Here is a 26,082-nt window from a genome sequence, read left to right as displayed (position 1 = left end):
GGTGCTGATTGCTCTGAGAATTGTTACTCGAGTTACGTTCTGTAATGTTGGTTCGATGACAACAAAGGTACAACACGATCCCTCCATATTCTAAATTACGAATTGTCATTTAGGTGAAGCCGAATATTCTGCATCATATCCCGTTCGGTATTAATCCAAAGCACCTTGGGTTTAATTTTTTTACTAAGGGATATGATATTTAACATAGTTTTGATAGCTTTAAATAAGACGATATTCAATCCCTTGATGATATTTACGTATTTTACTCGCCACTGCTAGATTCCGGGCTGTCCCTGCCTATTCCTTACAGAGAGACAGACCAAAGAAGATCTGAACAATACCGTCCAAACTAAAAGAAAAAGAATGAGATCCATTTTAAGGCCGCATATCAAAATATTCTACATTGTAAGGCGCAGTATTTGAATTATCTACTGCAATACTTATAGAGAATAATCTGCCTAGAACTTTATAATTTTCAAATTTCTAAATAGCCCACGTGATAGTTTTTTTAACATACATAAAAATGTTGCAGCTTTGATTCGTACTCAATTATGTCGTAAAGCTAGTTTGTAGAGACAACTATTTATTGTATTTTATAGTATTTGCGAACTGCCATAAGTAGTACTTACCTACAGTAGGTACCTAGTGTTATTCAGAATTAGCTAGAGAAAAGTGTACCTACCGTAATTAGAGTATGTATAGTAATCGTAAAATTCTACTTCTCATTTATATTTTTACAAAAAAATGCAAATAGGTAGGTAGGTACATAAATATATCGGTACATTATTCTAGCTAATTCTGAAAACAACTGTTAATCATTATTTTTAAACTGTTAATTAGAAATAAATAAAAAGTATATGACCACTAATCTCTAGTATACTACTTACAGTATTGCACTTAATGACAAAATAAAATAATAGGTAGAGGTAGGTACTTGTACTTAATAGCGCCAAGAGCTGTCTGTAGGTACCTCCCTTCCCTGGGTAGGTATTTAATTAAATATTTAGATAGCAACTTGTTGGCTATTGTTTTTTTCCAAATTGACCTATCTAAATGAGAATTATGTGTAGGTACAAACACATTACAAACAGCAACACTCCTAACTGTAGGTACATCAGTGGGCCTTATTACAAATGGCATAAGGTCTACCCATGTACAGTTAACTTTGTGGGCGATGGCATGGCCATGGTACACCAGCAGGGTTAGCTAGAAAGGACTATCAATAAAAATATTTAAGAAGACCTACCTACGAATGTACTTACGTAATTTTAAGATGTTCGGATGTTATGCCTTTTGGTACTTGTCATTTACTGTGCGGTTTGTTTCTCATAATTTAGCAAATGCCTAATGTTTTGATATAATATAACATTATGTGATGTCTGAAAATAAATTGCTTGTTGTATCCTAGTGGTCATATAAATAAAGAAATTATCATTTATGTTGTGAATTGTTTGTATCTATAGTTATAAGAATGTAAATAAATGTATAAGAAAAAAATGGTTTTTTTTTACCCGGTTACAACACGTTTCTAAACCTACCTGGAAGACTAGGTACCTTACCTACGCTAGGGAGATATACCATGCTTTAATAAAAATTGGGAAAGATGTAAACAAACTGTACTCCTAGTACTTTTACATTAAGTATTTTTATTTCAAATCCGTTCAGTAAGTACTTTTTGAGTTTATCGCGAACATACTAACAGTGTAACAGCCAGACGCGGTCCCACAGGAGGATTATATGTATACCTATGTCGAAAGTTAGCAATGTCAGTCTTGTACATTTGTGGTCTTGTATTGTATTTTTCCATTACCTATGCCTAGAAATAGGGAGGTACCTAGCGTATCTCGGGGGTAGTATGTGTTGGGGGGACCTACCTACTACAAACAAAGCTCATGCAATACCAACCGGTATTTGTCTATAGGTACCTACTATTAGATGAAAAATTGTACGTCGATACGGAACACACATTTTATAGAAATGCAAATATCGCAATAGTTTACCCACTTGTAGAAATATACCTACTAGAACTTGATTAACCACCGGAATCAAAATGTGGTTAAAATGAAACAAGATTTTATTTAATCAAGGTATCAAAAATTTATATATTTTATTTATGTAAGTAAAATAAAAAAAAAAAAACAAATCTATACTTGTTCAAGCAGATCTTGTCAGTAGAAAAAGGCGGCAAATTTGAAAAATATAAGCGCGAAGAGGCATCGTCCCATAGACAATTTGAATTTCGCGCCTTTTTTTACTGACACGATTTGCTTGACCATCTAACCATCTATACCTGCTGAATATAATAGAGTGACATCCCGCTCGCACATTTGAGCGACGAGCGAATGACGCGACATGCGCGAATCGCATCCAGTGTGATAATCACCTAAAGCTGGTCAAGCAAATCTTGTCAGTAAAAAAAGGCGCGAAATTCAAATTTTCTATGGGACGATATCCCTTCGCGCCTACATTTTTTCAAATTTGCCGCCTTTTTTGTACTGACAGGATCTGCTTGACCAAGTATCGTCCCATAGAAAATTTGAATTTCGCGCCTTTTTTTACTGACAAGATTTGCTTGACTAGCTATATATAAGCTATACCAGAGACAAGTTCTCTTTGGCTATACTATCCATTGGCAAACTGATTGGCAATCACACAACACTGCCATCTATTTGAATGACGAATAAACGATATTCGCAACTTTTTATGTTTGCCACTAGATGGCGCTACGCTGCCCTCCTAAGGTAAAAGGCCGTATTTTCATATAGTGTTCTTTGAAAATACGGCCTTTTACCTTAGGAGGGCAGAGCGCCTACCGCGAACCACGTTCGGCGTATTGCCTCTCTGTCGCACTTGTAAATTTGTACGTAAGTATGACAGGGAGGTAACACGTCGAACGTGGTTCGCGGTAGCCCCTCAGTACGGCTATTATACTTGGTCAACCAGATCTTGACAGTAAAAAAGGCCGCAAATTTGAAAAATGTAGGCGCGAAGGGATATCGTCCCATAGAAAATTTGAATTTCGCGTCTTTTTTTACTGACAAGATTTGGTTGACCAGCTATATCTACAATGATTTATTTATTGTATAACTTTTAAAATTTATTTATATAATGGATCTAAAATAAAACTATTGGTGTGTGTATACTATCTCTATGCAAAAAAATACAGCGTTGTATGCAGATATAGTTTGTTAAAGGATTGTCTCATTTCAAACATAGACAGAGAGAGAGAATCATACTATCTTTGTCTTACACTAGTACTAGCACCCAAAAGAAAAGGATGAGTATAAGTATAGCTGGTCAAGCAAATCTTGTCAGTAAAAAAAGGCGCGAAATTAAAATTTTCTATGGGACGAAATCCCTTCGCGCCTACCTTTTTAAAATTTGCCGCCTTTTTCTACTGACAAGATCTGGTTGACCAAGTATAGTTTGTTTTGTTCTTATTTACTGACAATTTGTTTTGACCAACTGTAGTACAAAATGTGGTTCATTGCGGCGTCGTGACAACGGCATAACTTATATCTTAAATAGTTTTGCTGATAATTTTGGTGGACATGAAAAAAACTATGACATTGATAATGTCATTGTGTACGTCAGATGTCAGAAACAAAGTATTTATTTGTGCTATGTTATAAATAAAGCAAAAGCCATTCTAACAAAAAAAAAAAAAAAAAATATGTTATGAGTAGTGTTTTACGAGATTTGAAAAATTTAATTTCTTCATAAATTAATTTTATTAAAGTGACTGCAACAATTGACGTTACTATCTGCAGAACTTTATTTAAAATTTCAATACTATCTATTTGAGAGTACCATTTAAGTATGGTTATCATGGAACTAGGCGAAAGCGTCGGCAGCTTGGAAGAGCAGGCACTTAAAAGGAAAGAAAGATTAAAGAATTTAAAACGGAAGAACCATACATCAGAAAATGAAACTTCAGATGCTTCCGCTGAGAAAGTTTCGTTACCAAAGTAAGTTTTCGTCATGCAGTTAGGTTATGTGTAGTTAGTATGTAATTGTAATGTCTATTCTGTCGTAATAGACAGGGGGCCCTATGCTCTCTTTATTGTGTTTGACTACAGTAGGTTTAAGGCAGTCTTATAGCAACAACAATTGTTAACATCAACAACAATTGTTGTGTGAACAATAAAATTATTAACACCGAAACATACTTATAATATTGCTCAGTTTTAAGATCTTTATATAAAATAGATTTTTCACTTAGTTAGCTGTCTTAGCATGATTGGACTAAAAAATGTGTTACTTATTCCTAAATTCAGGCCAAAATTTCGGAGCTACAAGCCGCAAGATGAGACTCTTCAAGAGGCAAAGCTGGAGGATGCTTTACCGCCAGCTGTAGAGGATCAAGTGAAGGATTTGCTAGAAGCTGGCAAAGAGAAGGTAATTCTTTGTCTATTACCAGTGATCACCGATTATTATTATAACTGCTCATTTATCGTCGTATATTTTATAAATATACTACTTACTTACTTCTAATTAATAATTTTTTCAAAAATTAAGTATCAAAAAAATTGGTTATGCGGGCTTAAGGTAGGTTGCACCAGCTATTTATCATTGTTAAAGAGTTCGCTAAATTTTATTGTATGGAAAGTGTCATAGTAGACGTTGATCAGTCTGTCAAGTGCGGGTGGTGCAACTGGCACTTGGTCACTGTTTGTAGTAGATACAATTAAACAGGTAGGTTTCAACCACCAACCAATTCCAACAATTAAACACCCTAAAAAGGTCAAGTGTCTCATTTGTTGTCTGTTTCAGCGTAATGTAAATCTAGGGAATGCTTCCGGTACTGAATTTGTATGGCGAGAACCGGGAATTCCCAGTACTGGTACTATATTTGTATAGGAAACCAGTACCGGGAGCACTCCCTATGTAAATCTTAATACCATTAATCTGTCAGCTCCCAGCGGCTTATATTTGAGCCAGAACGCTTATGGGTGACGTCATATCGTGGGATTCGACAGGTTAAGTCATTTAATACCCATGATGTTTTAATTTCCAGGTAGTCCTTCAAGACCTAGACATATCAAGTCTAGCGCCTAGAAAACCTGATTGGGACCTGAAGCGAGATGTATCAAAAAAACTAGAAAAGTTAGAAAGGAGAACACAGAAGGCCATAGCGGAGCTCATATGGGAGCGGCTCAAGCAGGGCAAGGAGGACAACCTGGGAGCCATGATCACTATGACAGATAAGCCTAGTACTGATGATTGATATGATACAATTGCTGTGTGTAGTATGTAAGTAATATACAATATTTATTAAGATACCTAGTTTAGTTTCAGTACTCTCCATGCTCGTTTTTTTTTATAATTAACTGATCGGCAATTGGCTTTAGTCACACCTGATGAAAAGTAAAAACATAGCCTAAGATGGAGCTCACCGGTTCAGTAATAGCCTATTCACTCTTGTGTTAAAGAGACTGAGGTCATATTTCTCAGGGAATACAGAAACCGGAAGCGCATTCCATTCCTTCTTTCATTTCTTAATTTTTTCGTATGCATAAAAAGGGTTTGTAAAAATTACATAAGTTAAACTTTCTATGACTACAACTGTATTAAAAACCACCTTGGTTCAATCAGACAGGAAAAAATATATATTTTGTTGCCAATGCTACATACCTTTGGCTATCTATTGGCCACATTCAATGAAGGGTCATTTGTGCTTAGACATGCATTATTATCATGTTGAACTACCCACCAATCATGTTGCACATGATGCAGTCATAGTCAATACATTTAAAGAAATAAAAGTCAACTGTCATATTTTTATCACAAAAATATAATTGTGTACATATCACAGTAAATGAAATCACACTTAATCATTTAATAATCTCTAACCACATCTGATTCATACATTTTCAGTCATTTATATTGCAACACCTATGTATAGTTTGGTCTACTTAAATATAATTCCACTAAATATTTATTACAACACCTTAAGTTAAAAAATAGGTCATTATCCTATCTTTAAAATCTTTTATTTTATTTTACAACCCATAAAAAAATATTGTATGTATGTTTAATTACTTCAATAATTATCTTTAACTAGAAATAAAGGCTGATATTTGCATAAAAAAGAATGTCATGGTGTTATTAATTATATAATTTACTTGTTTATAGCTGGTTGTTAAATAACATTTCAAAAACAGTAAATTATATATTTGATAATCAAGTAAAATTTGATTTACAACCTTGTTCCTTAAAAATCTGGTAAGCAAGTTATTTGCTACGTAGATATATTTATGGTATAGAAGTTATTTATTGACAAAAATGATTTCCTATAATCAAGGATTATATATATATAGGATATTAATATTTTAATGGCTTTTTAATGTGATTACTATTAAGCTATTCAACTCTTCAATTCAAAAGTACAATTTGATTTTCCATTCAGAATAATACACATCTTCACAATTTTTTTAAACATTTCATGAAAATCTCATAATCAAGTGATTTGTTCTATTTATATTATAGAAGTTAGAAGAATTCATTTATCAAACAGCTCAAATTCTATTTAGCTATTTAACTCTTTATTATTTCAAAAATAACAATCAAAAGTAAGGTTGACCTTATTAATATTAATATTCATACTATACAGTTCACAACACATTCTTATTACATTGGTTGTATGAGGTTAGCTAATGGCTGAAAAACGGTAAAAAATGGCATGGTGGCAAATGTACACATGGCATCTGATTGATGGTCTTTCAATTTACTAAATACAAATTGCTTCACCTTAAATTAATAAAACATATTTGTAGTCTTAGGTATTAACAAATATTAAGTAAAGTGGTAAAACCACGGGCAAACAATACTAAGGCCCTATTGCACCATTCCACTAACCCGGGGTTAACCGGTTAAACCTGGAGTTACCATGGTTACCAGTACAATTTGACACTGGGTTGACGGTTTAACCGCTTAAGCCCAAGTTAGTGGGATGGTGCAATGCAAGTGGGCTTGTGACGCGTAAAGTGGTGCAAAATATTGTATCTACAAATTTGTCAACAGAAGTAGACTGCTCCATACAGTTTCGCATATTGTATAATTAGATTGTCAAGCGTTAATTTTTCACAGTTGACTTACCGAAAATTGTAAAACGTATAATAGTGCCACCTATTATTGGTGTCTTCTTGGGAACAACATTTTGCTCTAATTTACGCATCTTTAGCCTGTCTAGGTATGGTAAAGCATATAAGACAAAAGATTTTATGGCTAATACGATGCGATCGCCAATAAAGATGGGTCGGAAGTTTTAAATTTTACCCTCTCTTTGGTTTTAGTGGGGTGGTGGTTTCCATCAAACGTATGTAACGCCATCTAGTCTTGTGGCACAAACATTTTTCTCTATCTTCTGCGTTAGTGCTTTGTCAAGGATAAAACGTATAAAAAGAAAAGATGTTATGGCTAATAGGACACAGGACCCATTACAGGAGAATCATTACGGCTATACTCGACAGTAACATCAAACTCAAATACAACCCCGCCCTCCCCACCCCATTCCCCTTCCTCCTCCTCGGCCTAGCGGTAGTAGTTTCCTCTCTAGGGTCATCCAGCTCGTTGTAGCTGAAGTAGTTGTTGTCGATGTTGTAGAAAACGACGCGGTCGCCGATTGGCTGGATGGGTCGGAAGTTGTGGCGGATCTTGCCGTGGGCTGATTTTAGCTCGCGGAATAGCTCTATCTGAAAACGATATCAATAAATGTTTACTGACAATAAATCAATTAACGAAAAAACGAGGCTGTTTTGCGAGATGCATTTATTTAGTAATGAGACCGAGCGTAAGTAATTTGACGTTAGCCACGTAGAACTTATAAGTGAAATGGGGGTTTAGGCGTCTGGGGCAAGCCAAGCCAAGTGACGACTCCCGAGCAAGGCGGCGTAGTCACTAGTCAACGAGCCCCCGTGCCTGAAACAGGTCGTAGCAGTATGTTAAACATTACTAAGGTGGGTTCCTTACCTGTTCATGAGCTAATCTCACTGGCTGCTCGAAGTCCAGCCACATGACGACCTCCGAGCACGGCGGCGTAGTCAGCGAGCCCCTGTACGTGAAATACCGCCGCAGGTCGTACGGCAGAATGTTGAGGAACGAGAAGGGGTTGCAGGTCGTAGCAGTAGGTATGTTAAGCATTACTATGGTGGGGTCCTTACCTGTTCATGAGCTAGTCTCACAGGCTGCTCGAAGTCCAGCCAAGTGACGACCTCCGAACACGGTGGCGTAGTCAGCGAGCCCCTGTACGTGAAGTACCGCCGCAGGTCGTACGGCAGAATGTTGAGGAACGAGAAGGGGTTGCTCATGACTACGGTCGCGTGGGGTTCCGTGACGTTCGCGAGCGCTGACGTGATGTCGTCGTAGGCGGGGTGCTGGTGGCGGTCGAGCTGGAAATATTCGTTAGGTAGGTTTTTATTGTGAAAGAAATCTGGGTAAAATAGTATGTAAATCAAAAGTTACCTATGTCACTCCTAGGCACAAATTTACTAGCTCTATAATTATTTACCGGAATAGGAAAGAAATAATATAGTAGGTAATAGTATCATTATTTGAACTAGCACTGTTCTTAAGACATACAATACAACACACCATTTCCTGCTACTAATCATCCATTTAGAGCAAAACTCCTGTTCTTGTACAGTCGCCATAAGATAATATCGGAGCGGCCAACGTGCTCACAAATATCTGAACCCGCCTCTATTGTCAATACGTTAGAGTGCGTGTTCAGATATTTTTGAGTAGGTACCTCGGCCGCTTTGATATATCTGATGGCGACTTTAAATGTTAATAGAAACATTCATAATAATCATAATCATTTAATCGCAATCCATGGTATTACAGGTTCGTTATGTTCGAATGTATAAGTACGCGTTTGCATTTAGCTTGCATTCAAAACAGGAATGTGTTCGTCCTTAGGTGTAAGCACTTTCAATTAGTACGAGTATCTGCTCGTATTCTAGGAAAATAGAGTGATCTAAGTGTATTGAGCAAAATTTTCTTGATCTTTATTGAGTGTATAGTTTTGTTGTGTTTAGAATGTGAGAATACTATACATTACGCATGTTGAGGGTGAGGAATCTATATTTCACTTCTATTAAATTGTGATCGAAGTGATTTCGTACAGCTGGCAGAATAAATTTACAGTTTTATTCGCACACTAGCAAGACCTAGTTAGGGTACTGGGTAGTTTGCACATCTGGATAAAAGGTTTCTTGGAATTCACGCGCTCGAAAACAAAAAAACACCGGTCTGCAATTTTTATCATCATTTTGAGGGTAATCCCAAAGTGACCATAATAATATTGTGACATGAAGAGGTTGATCGAAGGAGTCGGTAGCTCTGTTGGTAGATCGACGGGCTGGTATCCCGGATTCGCGAGTTCGAGTCTCGCCCGAGGCAGTGAGTTTTTTCACTTTTCCTTTAAGTATTTCTATACATCGTGGTATGATTTGCAGACGTTTCTGCATACAACATTAGTTTTTACCTGTTCATGTTATTGGAAGGGGCAGACCTCGGCGGACTTTCTTCGATCAGATCGGGGAAATCCTGAAGAAAGGCCAGGTCAAGAGCACCCTAAACCGGCGAGCGTGTATGAAATGTTATGAAAGTAACTGAAGCGAAAGAGGTATGTCAGGATCGTAGCAAATGGAAATCCGTGGCCTCTGCCTACCCCTCTGGGAAATAGGCGTGATTATACGTATGTATGTATGTATGTTATTACCTCGTAGAAGAAAGCTAGCACAGCGAGGCCGTCGCTGTGTTTGACAGCCTCCTTGGCGGTGTGGTATTCGTGTTTGTAGAACACCATGTGTAGCTCCATCGGGAAACTGAAAATTAACACTCTTTCTATTATTTGTCATCCCTTATATAAGCATCACAATACCTAGTTAATGTTCTGTATGTGGCTTTACACTGATAATCATGTAGTACGCACCTGGCTTTATACTTTTGGGTTATTGTATTGTATCTATGGTAGAGAGAGAGAACTGTCAGATATGGCGGCGCGCGTTGCCCGAGGTTATGTTCGATTTGATATTATTGTAATCTTAAACTAATCCTGTATATCAATGTAATAAAATAAATGTTGCTGAAAGCAGTGGTTTGAGTGCTGAACCCCTTTTACTGAGCATTAAATCTGTGAATGATTACATCTCAGAAAGCGGGATTGTGAATTCAAATGCCCACATAGAAATTGGATGATTGTTTTCACCTGTATGGAGGTGCTATATTGAACCATCGCACTGGGAGACTTCCGCACAAGATCGGCCGAAGTGAAGGCATACAATGAATACAAAAGTGCAAGCCTTTGAAGAGCAGAGGCGAGTGGAACTACGCGAAGCGTGATGTCTGTGATGAGTTAAAGGCGCGACCACCTGCGGTCATCAAATACAATTTTGTCGGAGGGCTGCTGACCTGCGGTGAATGTGGACGTACATTCACTGCAAAGATAGGTTACGTCAGCCACCTGAGAGCTCACGATCGTCGCTCTCACTGATGACGAGAGGTGCGTAGAAATGTAAGTTGCTTGGTCTTTTAAGAGTTCATTTCATAATGAAAGCAATAGAAAGTATATATATGATACAAGATAGATTTCATATTTTGTACGCTAAACAAAATGATTGACAATTGGTTTTGTTTGCTTACCATAAAAAGTGTTTTAAATTTGCAATGCACTGGATGTTCGCTATATATTGATCTAGTTATCAACCCGTGTTTTTGTCATTGTTTGTTTTTGGACTGTGAGATGACATGTTGGAATACAATGAGAATAGATCTCGACGAGAACGCAAGCAAAACAACCATCAGCTTCGTCACGGTGAGATTGGTGAGACACAGAGCTATTATTAAGAGCCAACATGGTTACGAAGGAAGTCAAAAGGGTAAGGATGGCATTATGCAGTATTCAGGTACAATGCAGGTGCTCAGTGAAGTTAGTTATTAACACTGAGTTGTATAATGATGTTAGTTGAATATTTACTAGGTATTATTACTATTCTTTTTTGGATAGTCTAATGACACTAAAAGGTATATTGTTTCTAATGATGCATGAGTATATAATGCCTATATATGGTAAGAGATAACAAAACAATGTTATGGATCAGTATCACAGAGGTTATCGCCATGATAAAATGATGGGATAGCGAAAATGAGAGGAAGAAAATGATAGCGGGCTAGAATTGTAGGAGATTGGCCCATGACAGTTGTCAATGGAAAGAGTTAGAAGAGGCCTTTAGCAGGCACCACACTTATTTAGATATATCTCTATCTCTATACTCCGGTCTCTAATTCAGAATAAAATAATATGATAGGTAAATGTGCATATAAATTATTTTGGACAAAAGACAGAAAATAGTTTTTGATTTGACAACAAAAAATAATTATTTATGAACATTTGTGTATGAAAAAGGGATTAAAAAAATGATAATTGAAGATATTGAATGGTATATTCTACATAGGTAGGTACATGCATGTAGTTGCATATCATTGTTATACTGAAAATTATCAATCTGGATACTTAGAGAGAAGCATATAGAAACAATAATGATTGAATGGAATTACACACAGTATGAATTCTAAATTTGAAATGATGCTGGTAGTTTCACATCTATTTCATGCTATTGTTTCAAATGTCATGTATCTCAATAACCCAATTCATTAGTTTATGTAATTCATTCTTAAGCCTGAATTTTGTATATGAGCAAGGTTTATATAATTTAAAGATGAAAAACAGATGAGCAGAATTTTTCGAAATTTTAAATGTTATCGGTTACAGATTTGTCATACATTCTTTTATTATTATTATTTTCGATTGATTGGATGTATGGAAATTTTGCATATTGGACTATAGGGATAGTCCAGGCTTAATCCTCACACCTCACATACAAATCAAGGAAGTTTAAATTAATGATATTAACATTTCAGAATGTAAAAGAGACTTGCACCATTAATGGTGTCACAATTATTCTACATCAATTTACAAAAGAAATAAGTTTGAAAATATAAGCAACAATTTCAAAGCATTATTATTAGCAACATGATGTCTGGTCGCATTGTGGATACTTTTACTGAGATTGCAAATGAAAACGAAAAAGAAAGTTTATTTTCTGTTAACGAGTACAGGTTCATTTACAATGGTTAAGATCTCCTAGTAGGTATTTAAAAAAGAAAGTGAATAATTTCACTCTATTTGGAATTCTTGAATACCTACTTCATACCTTTGAATTGATGACAAGCGGTATTTATATTTAAACATTATTGCACAAAATATACACCAATGTACAAATTTGTCTCTCTAAATTTATAAATTTAGTGCAAGTCCTGTCTGGTAAAAGCATTTGTTAAACGGGATTGGCTAAACAAGAACAGATTACTTTTCCGTGCTGTTGACTCAATATTTGTCTAATAATATTGCATAGTATTCAGTTATATTTTTTAAAATTTTACTAGGTATTCAAAATTGAAATAAGTAATGCAGTTATACATGCGTAATGTGTGTGTGTGTAATGGATGGCGACTAATAAATGATTATGATTATGATTGCAATCCAGTAATAAACCAAAAATGAAACTATGAATTGTTGCTATGAAATACAATTTATTTGTGACTTTACGATTTCATTTGCTTATAGGGTGAATTAAGGTATTGGAATTACTTTTAATTACTTCCAATGGTTCCAATAATATAATAGGTGGGGTAATGTCGATAGTATTTGCTACGGTATACTCCGTGTAGTATACAGTAGTACTTATTTGGAGTGTTTTCTTTCCGGGTGCATGTCACCCCAAGGTTTATTGCTGCGTTTTTGCCGATTTCTGTGGCTGAATCCCTATTACTTTACTATTGTGAAATATTGGACGAAGTTTAGGACGAAACATCAGGACCATCAGGTCATTGAATAATCTGTTTATATAAATAAATAAAAATAAAAAAATAAAACATATTTTAGATGTTATTTCTGAGTTGATGAATTGATGGAATATTTGTTATTTTAATTAATTAATGTTGATGATTTTTGATGAAGATAATGATTGATATCCATGACGACATTGACGTCTGATTACGATCTTAGTAACGATGAGTAGGTATCTAAGGAAAATCTAAGGTAATAGAGGTCCGATAACGATGATGATGTATATGACTGAACATGTCTACTACAGTGTCGATGTCGGCGACGATGTTTGCCCCATGACAGGGTCAATAACTGACCATATCGATGATAAAAACGGAGCTGGACGATTTAGATGACAATGTCGGCGATAATGCTTGACCGACCACTTTGATGACGATATATGGATGATGTATATAGTAAGATTAATTGATGATGATAGTGATTGACTGAGTCGATGTGCATGATCAATGAATTAATTATTGACGAGGACTGAGACTAAAACGATCGTTGCTACTGCCAATAATTATAACATTTTTATTTTTTTATGTTTCAACGCTGGTAACCTGGCTGAACGGCCCTTCATTGATGATAAGCGAGGGCTTCGCAGCAAGAGCTGACTGAAGCAAAGGAGGTTAAACTGTTAAGATTGTGCTGCCAGCAGTGGGCAGGGCCCAAGCTGCCGATGGTCAGAGCCACAGAGTGAGGAACCGACGTACATACGCGCCGTGTCCAAGATTACCACCTTCTGCATCTGAACCTTGATCCAGCGACCCAGCGAGAGTATCTCTAGGTGTTGTTCGAGACTCTTCGCTGACATGATTGCTAGTTATCATATTAATATTATGAATCTAGAATATAACTGTTGAGTTTTGGCAGACTGTCTAGTGCAGGCCGTAATGGCAGACTGTCTAGAGCAGGCCATGACTGTTTATTATGTTAGTTTATGTTTTGGCAAAGTTAGGTTATTGTATTGTTTATTATGTTAGTTTATGTTTTGGCAAAGTTAGGTTATTGTAATATGGGCTTTGTTGTCTGATCCAAATTAAAATATATATATTAGTTTATACTTTGGCAAACTGACCAGCGCAGGCCTTGAAGGCAGACTGTCTGGGGTAGGCCGCGATTGTTTATGATGTTGATGATTTAAACTTTGGCTGACTGTCTAGAACAGGCTTTGATAGCAGCCTGTCTTCTAGAGCAGGCCGTGATGGCAGACTGTCTAGACTGGTCCAGTCTAGAGCAGGCCATACCAAATCAAATTATTAGATTGACTAGGTTGAATCTTGGCAGACTGTCTAGAACAGGCTTTGATAGCAGCCTGTCTTCTAGAGCAGGCCGTGATGGCAGACTGTCTAGACTGGTCCAGTCTAGAGCAGGCCATACCAAATCAAATTATTAGATTGTCTAGGTTGAATTTGGCAGACTGTCTAGAACAGGCTTTGATAGCAGCCTGTCTTCTAGAGCAGGCCGTAGTGGCAGACTGTCTAGACTAGTCAAGTCTAGAGCAGGCCATAACAATTTATACTTTGGGATTATGTCTAGAGCAGGCCTTAAGGGCAGACTGTGGTTGTTTATGATGTATTATGCTTTGCCAAACTATTAGAGCAGGCCTTATGGGCAGACTGTGATTGTTTATGATGTATTATGCTTTGCCAAACTTTTAGAGCAGGCCTTATGGGCAGACTGTGACTGTCTATGATGTATTATGTTTTGCCAAACTATTTAGAGCAGGACTTGAGGGCAGACTGCGAATGTTTGTGACGTATTATGTTTTGCCAAACTATCTAGAGCAGGCCTTAAGGGCAGACTGTGAATGTTTGTGACGTATTATGTTTTGCCAAACTATTTAGAACAGGCCTTAATGGCAGACTGTGATGTTTATGATGTACATATTATGCTTTGCTAACTATTTAGAGCAGGCCTTAACGGCAGACTGAGTTTGTTTATGATGAATTATGCTTTGTAAACTATTTAGAGCAGGCCTTAATGGCAGACTGTGATTGTTTATGATGAATTATGCTTTGTAAACTGTTTAGAGCAGGCTTTAATGGCAGACTGTGATTGTTTATGATGAATTGTGCTTTGCAAACTATTAAGAGCAGGCCTTAATGGCAGACTGTGATTGTTTATGATGAATTATGTTTTGCAAACTGTGAATACTGTGATTGTTTATGATGAATTATGTTTTGCTAAACTATTTAGAGCAGACCTTAAGGGGAGACTGTCATTGTTTATGACGTGTTATACTTTGCCATACTGTGTAGAGCAGGCCTTGAGGGCAGACTGTGATTGTTGATGTTGGTTTATACTTTGGCAGACTGTCTAGAGCAGACCATGAATGTAAATTAGTTTATATAAGTATATTGAAAGATTATCGAAAGAAGGTTGTTAATGCTACCAGGTTAGCTGGTTGTATTAAATTATTGTTTACATGATCTCAGGTTAAAGCATGTGAAGTGAGAAGATTGATTTCTCAATAAGGTTGGCTGGTTGTATTAAGTTTTGTTTACATGATCTCAGGTTAAAGCATGTGAAGTCAGAAGATTGATTTCTCAATAAGGTTAGCTGGTTGTATTGTTATTGTTTACATGATCTCAGGTTAAAGCATGTGAAGTGTGAAGATTGATTTCTCAATAAGGTTAGCTGGTTGTATTAAGTTATTGTTTACATGATCTCAGGTTAAAGCATGTGAAGTCAGAAGATTGATTTCTCAATAAGGTTAATACATACTTACATATATGCAAATAGTCATTGGCTGTGATTGGCTAATAAAGGTCTATAGTCAGAAGTTTACAAAAACTGTTCTTATGAATGTTTGTTTGATATCGATAAAATTGTCATGATATATTACTGTTGTTATTAATGTACAATTGTTTTTAGTGAGAGGACTCACTTTAAATAAAAGGACGGCCGAGCTATAAGCATCACAATACCTAGTTAATGTTCTGTATGTGGCTTTACACTGATAATCATGTAGTACGCACCTGGCTTTATACTTTTGGGTTATTGTATTGTATCTATGGTAGAGAGAGAGAACTGTCAGATATGGCGGCGCGCGTTGCCCGAGGTTATGTTCGATTTGATATTATTGTAATCTTAAACTAATCCTGTATATCAATGTAATAAAATAAATGTTGCTGAAAGCAGTGGTTTGAGTGCTGAACCCCTTTTACTGAGCATTAAATCTGTGAATGATTACACTTACAAGCAACTGTGGTCTAGCTAACTGTTCATGTTATTAGTTCTTACTCCTAATGTACACAACACAATCCAATGAGGTACTGAAGAAAATTAAAAACTGTAAGTCAATACATAGTTGATTAACCGTAAGGCCCCTCCCTCTCACTTTGGCCATCGGCCATATCAACTGCCCACCCCCTAGCCCATCAGCTGGTGACTCGCTTGCTAGGCCTGTATTAGAGAAACTGAACCTGGTAAATTTGTATAAAAGCGGAAGTCGTTCTATTGCGGAAATGTATAATTATAGGTATAAACTGGAACGGAACGGTGTTATTATACTTATTATAAGACCTAACGACCAATACAGCTAGGTGCATACTTATAGTGACTTGACGACATAAATCACCCGTATGTTTTATGTATTGTTTTTAATCACACCAGAACAATATGCAGATTAACCGAAGGAATAGCGATTAGCATGAACCCACAGTAATTATTATAATAACGCCGCTAAGTATGGCTATTCATGAACAAAGCACGTGGAACACGACATAACACTCACGACTCTATCCGATTCGCTATATGTATTTATATTACATAATGTGTTTTTATTTATTTGCATCCAAATCATAATAATAGCAGCAGGATATCGGCAGGGTGTTCATCCACACACCCTAGAACCTAAATGGTCGCGTACTGTGTTTAAGAGGAATTTCCTCCCGCGGACGCTCCGGCTGTGGAATGAGCTCCCTTCCGAGGTTTTCCTGAGAGTCTACAGTATGGGGTTATTAAAAAAAAAGCGGCCAAGTGCGAGTCGGACTCGCCCATGAAGGGTTCCGTATTTAGGCGATTTATGACGTATTAAAAAAAAACTACTTGCTAGATCTCGTTCAAACCAATTTTCGGTGGAAGTTTACATGGTAATGTACATCATATATTTTTTTTAGTTTTATCATTCTCTTCTTTTAGAAGTTAGGGGGAGGGGACACACATTTTACCACTTTGGAAGTGTGTCTCGCGCAAACTATTCAGTTTAGAAAAAAATGATATTAGGAACCTCAATATCATTTTTGAAGACCTATCCATAGATACCCCACACGTATGGGTTTGATGAAAAAAAAAATTTTGAGTTTCAGTTCGAAGTATGGGGAACCCCAAAAATTAATTGTTTTTTTTCTATTTTTGTGTGAAAATCTTAATGCGGTTCACAGAATACATCTACTTACCAAGTTTCAACAGTATAGTTCTTATAGTTTCGGAGAAAAGTGGCTGTGACATACGGACGGACAGACAGACGGACAGACAGACGGACAGACAGACATGACGAATCTATAAGGGTTCCGTTTTTTGCCATTTGGCTACGGAACCCTAAAAAGGAGTGTACAGGGTTTTAAAGGACGGCAACGCGCATGTAACACCTCTGGAGTTGCAGGCGTCCATAGGCTACGGTGACAGAAACAGAGACAGTTACCTTCTATGGTTGATCTTGTCCTCAGAGCCGAAGGTGTCATTATCACCCCAATGGAAATGCATCTGGCTAAAGATGTAGTCGCCCTCTAGCGGCCCGCCGCGTACTCGCGGATGTGGTTCGTTGTCCACCTCTATCAGAACTGCAAACAAAAAGTTATAATATGAATGATTTTGAACTATAGTTTGTCAAAGGACCGTCTCATTTCAAGCATAGACCTCTGTCTATGCTAAAAAAAACGAACTATAGTATGATTCTCTCTAGAATCATACTATAGTTCGTTTTTTTAGCATTAGAAATAAGGTAAACAATCTTGATGTGTCTTTTAATTGAAAAACACATTTAAAAAATAAGTTACGGCAAATATGTAACAATTATGAATCTAATACGATCATTTATATTCTTCTGCTTTCATAAGTAATAGGTAGTTACTGATTTTTAAAAAGCGTTTTTCAATTAAAAGACATGTCAAAATTGCCAAGACCTTCTTTCGAGTTCTTTCTAATGCTAAAAAAAACGAACTATAGTACTAGCACCAAAAAGAAAAGGATGAGTTCTTATAAAGCTGGTCAAGCAAATCTTGTCAGTAAAAAAAGGCGCGAAATTAAAATTTTCTATGAGACCATATCCCTTCACACCTACATTTTTCAAATTTGCCGCGTTTTTCTACTGACAATATCTGCTTGACCAAGTATAGTTTTTTTTTGTTCTTAAAGTCTGGCTAATAAAAGTTGAGCCTGAGATAACGCGGGAATTTCAATAAAACCCGCACCTGGCAATAAAATTACTATGAAATTAAATGACAGCTTGAAACTGACAGCTTATTTCATAGGAAAAAAAGTTGCCATATAAAAAGTTTTAAATAAATCTCAGGCTCAACTTTCATTAGCCAGACTCTATTTACTGACAATTTGGTTTGACCAACTATACCTATGTTATAACAGTAGGTACCTAGTGGCGTGCCGCTACATGCGGCGCGTCAAAAATATTCGTAGGCAAGACAGACTTTTATTTATTTATTTGACTTTTGTTTATCAGTTGATAGTCCGACTCATTTCCCTAACAAATGTCAAAGTATAGTCCTATCCGGAAGAAATCACGAAACTTGGCATGCATGTAGATGTAAGTAGCATGTAAGAAACGGGAAGCAACTTGTCAAGTGGATTCAGAATTTTAGGAATAAGTAGGTAGGTATTTTACAAAACGTCAGTAAAAATGTAAACTACAATCATTTAAATAAAACAAAACGTATTCTATAATCTTCAAAATATTTTCCTTCAGCTTAATCAAAATGCTGCAGAAAAAAAAAACTTATTTTTGATCAGCCTGTAAGCTTGTAGAAATAAGTCTAGCAAATAAAAATAATGCATGTTACAATATATCTTCATTGGCCGGCTTTCTTAGTATTCTCCTCGTTTCACTGATATGATCGTTGAATGAATTGTAGTTTACTATCAGTTACATGCAATTGATACATATCACCCACTTCACCTGCACTTGTAAGTGCGTGCGTCGTGTAACTTAATATCGATACCGCAAATACTTAATATCATTTACTAGATCGTTACCGTGCTTCCTTCTTTACCACAGAAACTAAAATAGGTACTTATTGTAAAACTGCGAAAGTAACTCTTTCTGCCTGTTACCTCTTACGCTTACGATTTTGAATTTTAGATGATTTGAGGTTAAATAGAATTTAATGGATATATATTTCTCGGTAAAAAATATTGCTTTACTTTAGCAAAGTTAGGCACGAGTTTAGTGAAGTTACGGTTCTCGATGCGGTAGAAAGTTATATATGCCAGACCCTTATTTCCAATGAATTGCAACATTGATAACGTGGCTTGATGGTAAACGGTGTCGCTTTAAGTAGGTACTTATATGGCCGTACGGCCAAGCGAGGGTCAATGATCATTCAACCGAAATTAATGGTTTCGAAGTTGCCCAAAATCTTTATAAAATTCGTAAAAATGTAGAAAGGCATGTTGCACAGCCGCTGTAATTTCACTGGTTGGTAAATTACCTCGCTAATTAAGACTTTGGCGCAAAATTCTTGACTACACTGCAATTTACCTACGTTTCACAAGCGCAACGGAAGTTAGCTCCAGTTTTTAAGTCTGGCGAAATAAATTAAAACCTACTTTAAAAATAATAGGATATCGTAACTAATTATTGAATGCAAGGGAAAACTTATATCTTGGGAAAATTACTATCAACAGATCTAGTTCCGATAATGATAGCAATTTAGTACATTTATATAAAAATATAAATATGTAGATGTGGATTTTGTCGACCTCCAGTGTGTCCATTCTAGATAACCAATGTGATATCAAGTTTGTCGTAAAAGTAATTTTAAGGGTAGAAAAATAACATAGTCAAATTTTCGTACTTATCAATAGGCATTGTGTTAAACTTAACCTTTCTTTTTGAATAGTATCTATGTAAAGTCTTAGAAAAAAGTATTTATCCAAATCAATACGCACAGAAAATACGCCAGCATTCCCTAACACGTCGTTTAAGGTTCAAAAAACCCATAAACGACGATTTCATATTAAAATTGACGTGCTTTACCAGTGTGCCCGTTGTTAGTGACGTGCACGTCGTCGATCGAGTCGTCGAAGCCGACGAACTCGATGTCGGGCAGCGTGACCTGATTCACGCGCAGTTGATGTTGACCGGGCCTGCTGTCTGCCCTCTGTAGTATGTACCTTAGTGTTTGTGCCTTACCAGTGTGCCCGTTGTTGATGACGTGTACGTCGTCGATCGAGTCGTCGAAGCCGACGAACTCGATGTCGGGCAGCGTGACCTGCTTCACGCGCAGTTGATGTTGACCGGGCCTGCTGTCCGCCCTCTGTACCTTAGTGTTTGTGCCTTACCAGTGTGGCCGTTGTTGGTGACGTGCACGTCGTCGATCGAGTCGTCGAAGCCAACGAATTCGATGTCGGGCAGCGTGACTTGCTTCACGCGCAGCACGTTGATGTTGATCGGGCTCTGGTGCTTGCCCGTGCACTCTCGGTAGCGCTCGCCCCAGTGCGTTGGACCTGGGTAATAAAATAAACATATTTTTGTACACCGTTTAGCGTACGCATCAACCTATAGCTAACGTGAAAGAACTATAGGGTATTAGGTATATGATGCGAAAGTTGTGGAAGGGTTTTATCGGTGATAGGAATAGGATTGTAGATGGCATTCACAATTATGAAGGCAAAGGCGAAAAGTAAGTAATACTCGTATCATAGAGAAATAAATTAGCTTACTTATTTCTCTATGGTAATGTATAGAAATGACAACGTGACTATTCGTTTGCATCTGTCATTCCGATACAGTTTTTACTTTTTGATTGGCGTGAACAATTAACGATTGTCGCATTGGCTACGCTCCCGGACCAACAAAAGTGAGTCGGCTGTCTAAATCATTGAGGTATATAACAAGAGACGACATCTCGAACAAAATGTTTCCGCACCTCAGAGAAGTGCATGCATGCATGCGAAGCCGAAAATTGCATACAATACTTTTTCTACGACCAAACATTTACTTTGAAAACTAAATAATAGTAAATCAACAGTTATTCCATTGCTTACCGGTGAAATGTTATTCCATCCTTTTTATTATATTTTCTTGTGCTATTGTTGCAACTTTTTAACACGCACGAAGGCATTTCTTAATTATTTTTTTTAAACTTTCTGTACATGTGTGGCATCTCGTCAGTGGTCGGTGACGTACTAAAAGCAAAGAAGTGCATGCATACTTCTCTGAGGTGCGGAAACATTTTGTTCGAGATGTCGTCTCTTGTATTGTATATACCTCAATGGTCTAAATCCTCACTTTCAGAGCAGATTATCATAATTTCAAGTATCATAAAGTACTCTAGTACTAAGTAGTTTAAACATTTAAACCGCAAAGCCTTAACATACTTTAGTCGTTGAAACTATAACATTCAATATCATATTATATAATTATAGCGTGAAGTTTTACAATAATTACAATTGGTTCATCTAACCAGTCGTATTATTTAACCCATCAATATTACATAAACAACTCTTCCATATAAATTATGCCTTAATTACAGTGATCTAAATTGTAGGCCTGTATTTTAATAAAGGATTATTTTTAAGTACTAATAATTGATCTAGTAACCTTTGTCACGCCATTGTGAAGTCAAGGCCCATGATATGGATAGTTCTGAACTATTTTCCTCCGAATGTCCGAGTTTTAATTTGAAAAGTTTTTTCACTGCCATAAGTGTAATGCATAATACGCACAATTGTCAGACTGACTAACGTACGTAACGCCCCATTTAGACGGATCAAGAACTTGCATGCGATTTCGTTACATTGCGGTATTTGGTCGATAGACTGAATTTGTTGTACCAGCTGTAATATCGAATATTACATGCAAGTTCTCGCGCCGTGTGAATGGAGCATAAGTCCGCAGAATTTTTTGGGATATCCCATACGTTAAAGCGAATTTTTTAACGATGACAAGACGGTTTGCTGCAACTAGCCCTAAAACTGAGGGCCTGCGCCTGCTACCGCGAAAATCGAGTTTTCATTATCTGTCTCTCTACACTCTCACAGAGGCAGATAACTAAATTTCGATTTTAGCGGTAGTTGTTGCAATTTTATTAATAGATCCGTAAACCTAATCAACTTACCGATGTTGCCATCGTATCCGAAGTCTTCTCCTCTTGTGAGGTCTGGTGCTGAAAAAGAAAAAGAAAATAATTGTACTAGCACCAAGAAGGAAACTAGAGTTTAACCAAGATAACTCTGCACGGAATTAGCAAAGACAAAGTGTGGTATTGTCAAATTTCTGTGAAAATATGACGTTTATAATGACACTCTTATTTGTTCTGTTCAATTCGGCGCAAACTAAGCTCAGACGGACTCTATACATTTTATTTGCGTATTTATTATACATATTAGATTAGTTTACAATTTTTGTAGTCAATATCGGTTCTTTATAGACAATTCAGTGGGTGATATGAAAAACAATATTGAGCTGGACATTAAAATTTCATATCCGTAAAGCTTCCTATCAAAACCAAATCAATAAAATACCAGTCGATAGTTACCATCATTGCAATTTATTAAACTTTCTCACGCAAACGTTTTTATCATCGGAATCGGCTGAAATGCATGTCGTGTAGGTACCGTGTTCACTATACACGCTTTTGTGCTGTACTCTGCTATTACTAAGCTATTTTAAATCGAACAATGGCCTCATATCAACCAGTATAAGTTACTACATTTGGCTCTGTTAGCTACAGTACTCGTAAACCCGTATGGCTCCGTCATTGAAAACTAAATCGAAATAAAAACCGTTTAAGTATCGAACCAGACGGAAAATAAAAAATCGTTATCTGCCACTCATTCGCTCTTACATATTCGAGTGATAAAGAGGCAGATAAATAATTTAGATTTTTCGAGGTTGGCGATACGCCATCCGATCTCGTCATTTTTAAAGATTAATTTTATTGTCACAAGCCGAAACGGAGGCGCTTCGCTCGCTCATTCAATTTGAACATACGTACTCTGGTTTTCGTGAGGCATGAATTCGTCAAAATTTAGGAATACTAGCCCTGATTGCGTGCCGGAAAATTGTTATTACTATCCAACGACGCTATTGTACTTAGTTACGTACGACACGAGGTTCGGACAATGCTGGTATGAGTACTTAGAATGTTAATCTATTTTCGTAATCCGCGGTCTTAATTTCTCGTAGGTTGCTAATCTCCGTTCGAGGTTAGGTTTGGCTTCAAATCATACTGAGGCACAGATTTTATATTTTTATTCTGTTTACATACTTATATCATGTATTTTAGTGATCTTATGTCAATATAAAATAATTACTACACACTTAGGTACACATAAATCACAATCAATAATGATTATAAATTGTGAACAAAATAAGGTGGGCAATTTTCTTATAACTTAGTAGAGAAAACGAAGTCATATCTTTGTGTTTTTCAACAGTTCTTTTTCCTTAATTTTGACAAAAACAAAGTAATAAAGCTTCCATTTGGTTTTAATTCAACAAACAAAGAATTGAGTTTATCCCAAGATTAGTGCACCCAACTTTGACACCAATACTTATGTTTATGTTCGACATATTAATCTGTGGGTACCTATACTTACTTATTATCCAACCCAGAGGCGCCATTCTCCCATGTAAACAAAGCTTGTTTTTGACTTCAGACTTTTCAAAAATTAGAATTACAAAACCTTTGCACGCAGAAAACAATAAAGCGTCTCATCGAATTAGTTCACAAAGTGCTTGAAGAAAAAAAAATCCTGTCAACCGTTAGCAATTAGGCACTCTTTGCGTCAAGAAAATTGAACAATTCATCTCCATAAAAATTTGTATGCACTTGCATTATGTTCAGTCATATTTTTGGTAGTCAAGAAATTTGAAGTCTGAACCACTTTGCACTGTGTCTCAGTGACAATAATATGCGATCTTTTACCGCTTTCATATTTATTCTTCTTTGGAAAGTGCCAAAGTGCCTTAGAAATTAAATGCCTTATTTCAAACCAAGTGAAATATGCTCACACTTTAGATGCTTTTACGCCATTTAACCGAAGAGCAGTAAAATTCTACATTATTTTTTGACAGTTCGTTATTAGTGATCGCGTCTACCTAAGGTTGTCATATAACGAGCTGGTTAGTAAAGAAAATCGAATATTGCTCCGGTAAACTAACTTATAAATGTCACGAATTATTGAATATAATTATCATTTGTTCATTTTAACTGTGACCAGTAAAGTTGTACCTATTTTGCAATTGTTCGTTTCATTAAAGTGACCACAAGAAAATGAATTGCGGCGTTTTCACTTTTCCCGCAAAAAGTAGTGACGCGGTTGTGAACTGACCGTGCCGTCCGATTGTGAAATCGGACTGCACCGTCAGTTACTAGAAGATACTATTGAAACGGTCAGCTGTATGGTAGCTAATGGTACGCAAAATGACTTGGTTAACTGTTTAGGTATTTAGTCACTTACAATTTAATTTCTATCAAAGCATTTGATTGCGAGGAGTAAGGTTTTTGGTAGCATGTACGGGTTACTTAGATAAGTTATTTTGTTGTATGTAAATATGTATGTTACCGCTTAATGTGCTACTGCTGTCCAAACTTTTATTACCTACATGTCACGTTATATGGAAAAAGGACCATTTTTGTACCCTACGTTAAATTGAGAAAACTAGTTCATTTACTATTAACTAGTCTAACTACAACCTGTTAGGTCGAGGAAAATATTCAAAGTATCATTTTTGTAATTGACCCATGGAGGATCTTTGATCGAACTCATGTATTACTGACATATGACATAACCCGAGTTAATTTCTAACAAATTATGACGAATTACCTTTGCCAAACGTAATAAAACACTATAACAGGAAACAGATTCTGTAGATTCATATACGTAAAGTGCGTAAGCACGCACAATAAATTTCAAGTTCAGGGACAATGTAAGGGAAGTAAGCCTACACATTGCTCGAGAAATATTGTTTTCATTGCCGGAACGACGCCGGCCATCCTTTTAGAGATTTAACATCTTTTTGGATGGAGGCGTTTGCCTTGGAGAGAGCAATGCCTTTGCACTCAAGGCGGCCGGACAGTTTTTTTTTTACATATTTTTACGAGTTTTTGTAACCAACGGGATGCCACCGAATGTAAGGCCTATCACAACGCGTTCATCCGTAATCCGTATCAAAGAGACATAGTCGGCAAAGATTGTGCCCTTGGAGTGAGTTGACCAGTTACCTAGTTAAATTTATCCGCGAGTAGGTACCGATAAGCGAGTAAATACCTACTCGCCAAGGGCATTCTCATACAACTTTTTTATTTCCGGGATAAAATGTATAATTTTTATTTTTATAATTTGTTAATATAGTGTACCTAAGTATATTTTTTGCCCAGTTTTAGCACTGATATCTTCTCCAGGTTGTGGTAGATTTTGACATTTATAAGTGCAGTGTATGCCTAAATTACATATAGATAAAGAAAAAAAAATTTTTTTTGTTTCATTATTGTATGCCAAGTTTCATCAAAATCCGTATACCATTTAATACGTGAATTCGTAACAAACATAAACATAAAAAACACACATTTACTATTATAACATTAATAGGACACTATAATTAGGTAGTATGTACAAAGTATGTGTATTCACAAGGCTAACGCCCCTATCCGTTATACCCGAAGACAAAGACAGTTGTTAAAAAAAGTAATTAAAACTAATCGTAGTACAAAACAGCCGGGGTACTGGCGCGTGTCAATTTCATTGATAAAAATAAATTTATGCACTTAATAATAGTTGACCTTTCGTCATTGCCAATGCCTCGGCGTGCCTATTATGCAATGTTGAACTGCAGAAGAGCGGACAATTGGAGCACGGCTTAGTGGGATACAATCAAGTCTAGTTTCATCTGCAATTTCATTTATTGTGGAACCGTTTAGTTTAACATTATCTATGTAACTAGCGACCCGCCCGGCTTCGCACGGTTTACACAAAAGCTTAACAAATTGTACACCTAAACC

At 36.5% G+C, this 26,082-nt stretch overlaps 2 protein-coding genes across 3 annotated transcripts in view; one reads left to right on the top strand and one right to left on the bottom strand.

Moving 5' to 3' along the window:
- Positions 1-3,744: 3,744 nt before the first annotated feature.
- LOC134649889 (coiled-coil domain-containing protein 12) lies at positions 3,745-5,280 on the top strand. Its single transcript, XM_063504722.1, has 3 exons — positions 3,745-3,968; positions 4,278-4,398; positions 5,018-5,280. The coding sequence occupies exons 1-3, from the start codon at positions 3,820-3,822 to the stop codon at positions 5,225-5,227; spliced, it is 480 nt and encodes a 159-aa protein (XP_063360792.1). The 5' UTR covers positions 3,745-3,819; the 3' UTR covers positions 5,228-5,280.
- Positions 5,281-7,419: 2,139 nt separating this feature from the next.
- LOC134649605 (putative carbonic anhydrase 3) overlaps positions 7,420-26,082 on the bottom strand; it is a 50,604-nt gene continuing 31,941 nt past the window's right edge. The window contains exons 2-8 of one of the 2 annotated variants that reach the window (XM_063504432.1): positions 22,195-22,242; positions 20,496-20,581; positions 20,268-20,346; positions 17,544-17,682; positions 9,725-9,830; positions 8,163-8,390; positions 7,420-7,694 (exon numbers count right to left, since the gene is read on the bottom strand). In XM_063504432.1, coding sequence (XP_063360502.1) covers positions 7,440-7,694; positions 8,163-8,390; positions 9,725-9,830; positions 17,544-17,682; positions 20,268-20,346; positions 20,496-20,581; positions 22,195-22,242 — 941 coding nt within the window. In that variant the 3' untranslated portion in view covers positions 7,420-7,439. Of the gene's footprint in view, positions 7,695-8,162; positions 8,391-9,724; positions 9,831-17,543; positions 17,683-20,267; positions 20,347-20,416; positions 20,582-22,194; positions 22,243-26,082 lie in introns of both variants that reach the window. The other variant, XM_063504431.1, reaches the window with a different exon arrangement.

Source organism: Cydia amplana, chromosome 7 (genome assembly GCF_948474715.1).
Source record: "Cydia amplana chromosome 7, ilCydAmpl1.1, whole genome shotgun sequence".
Classification (NCBI taxonomy): domain Eukaryota; kingdom Metazoa; phylum Arthropoda; class Insecta; order Lepidoptera; family Tortricidae; genus Cydia; species Cydia amplana.
This window is presented reverse-complemented; position numbering and strand designations above follow the sequence as displayed.

Coding starts and splice junctions, on each gene's coding strand:
- LOC134649889 (XM_063504722.1), top strand. CDS start 3,820: ATGGTTATCATGGAACTAGGCGAAAGCGTCGGCAGCTTGGAAGAGCAG. Junction 3,969..4,277: donor GAGAAAGTTTCGTTACCAAA/GTAAGTTTTCGT, acceptor TCCTAAATTCAG/GCCAAAATTTCGGAGCTACA. Junction 4,399..5,017: donor TAGAAGCTGGCAAAGAGAAG/GTAATTCTTTGT, acceptor TTTAATTTCCAG/GTAGTCCTTCAAGACCTAGA.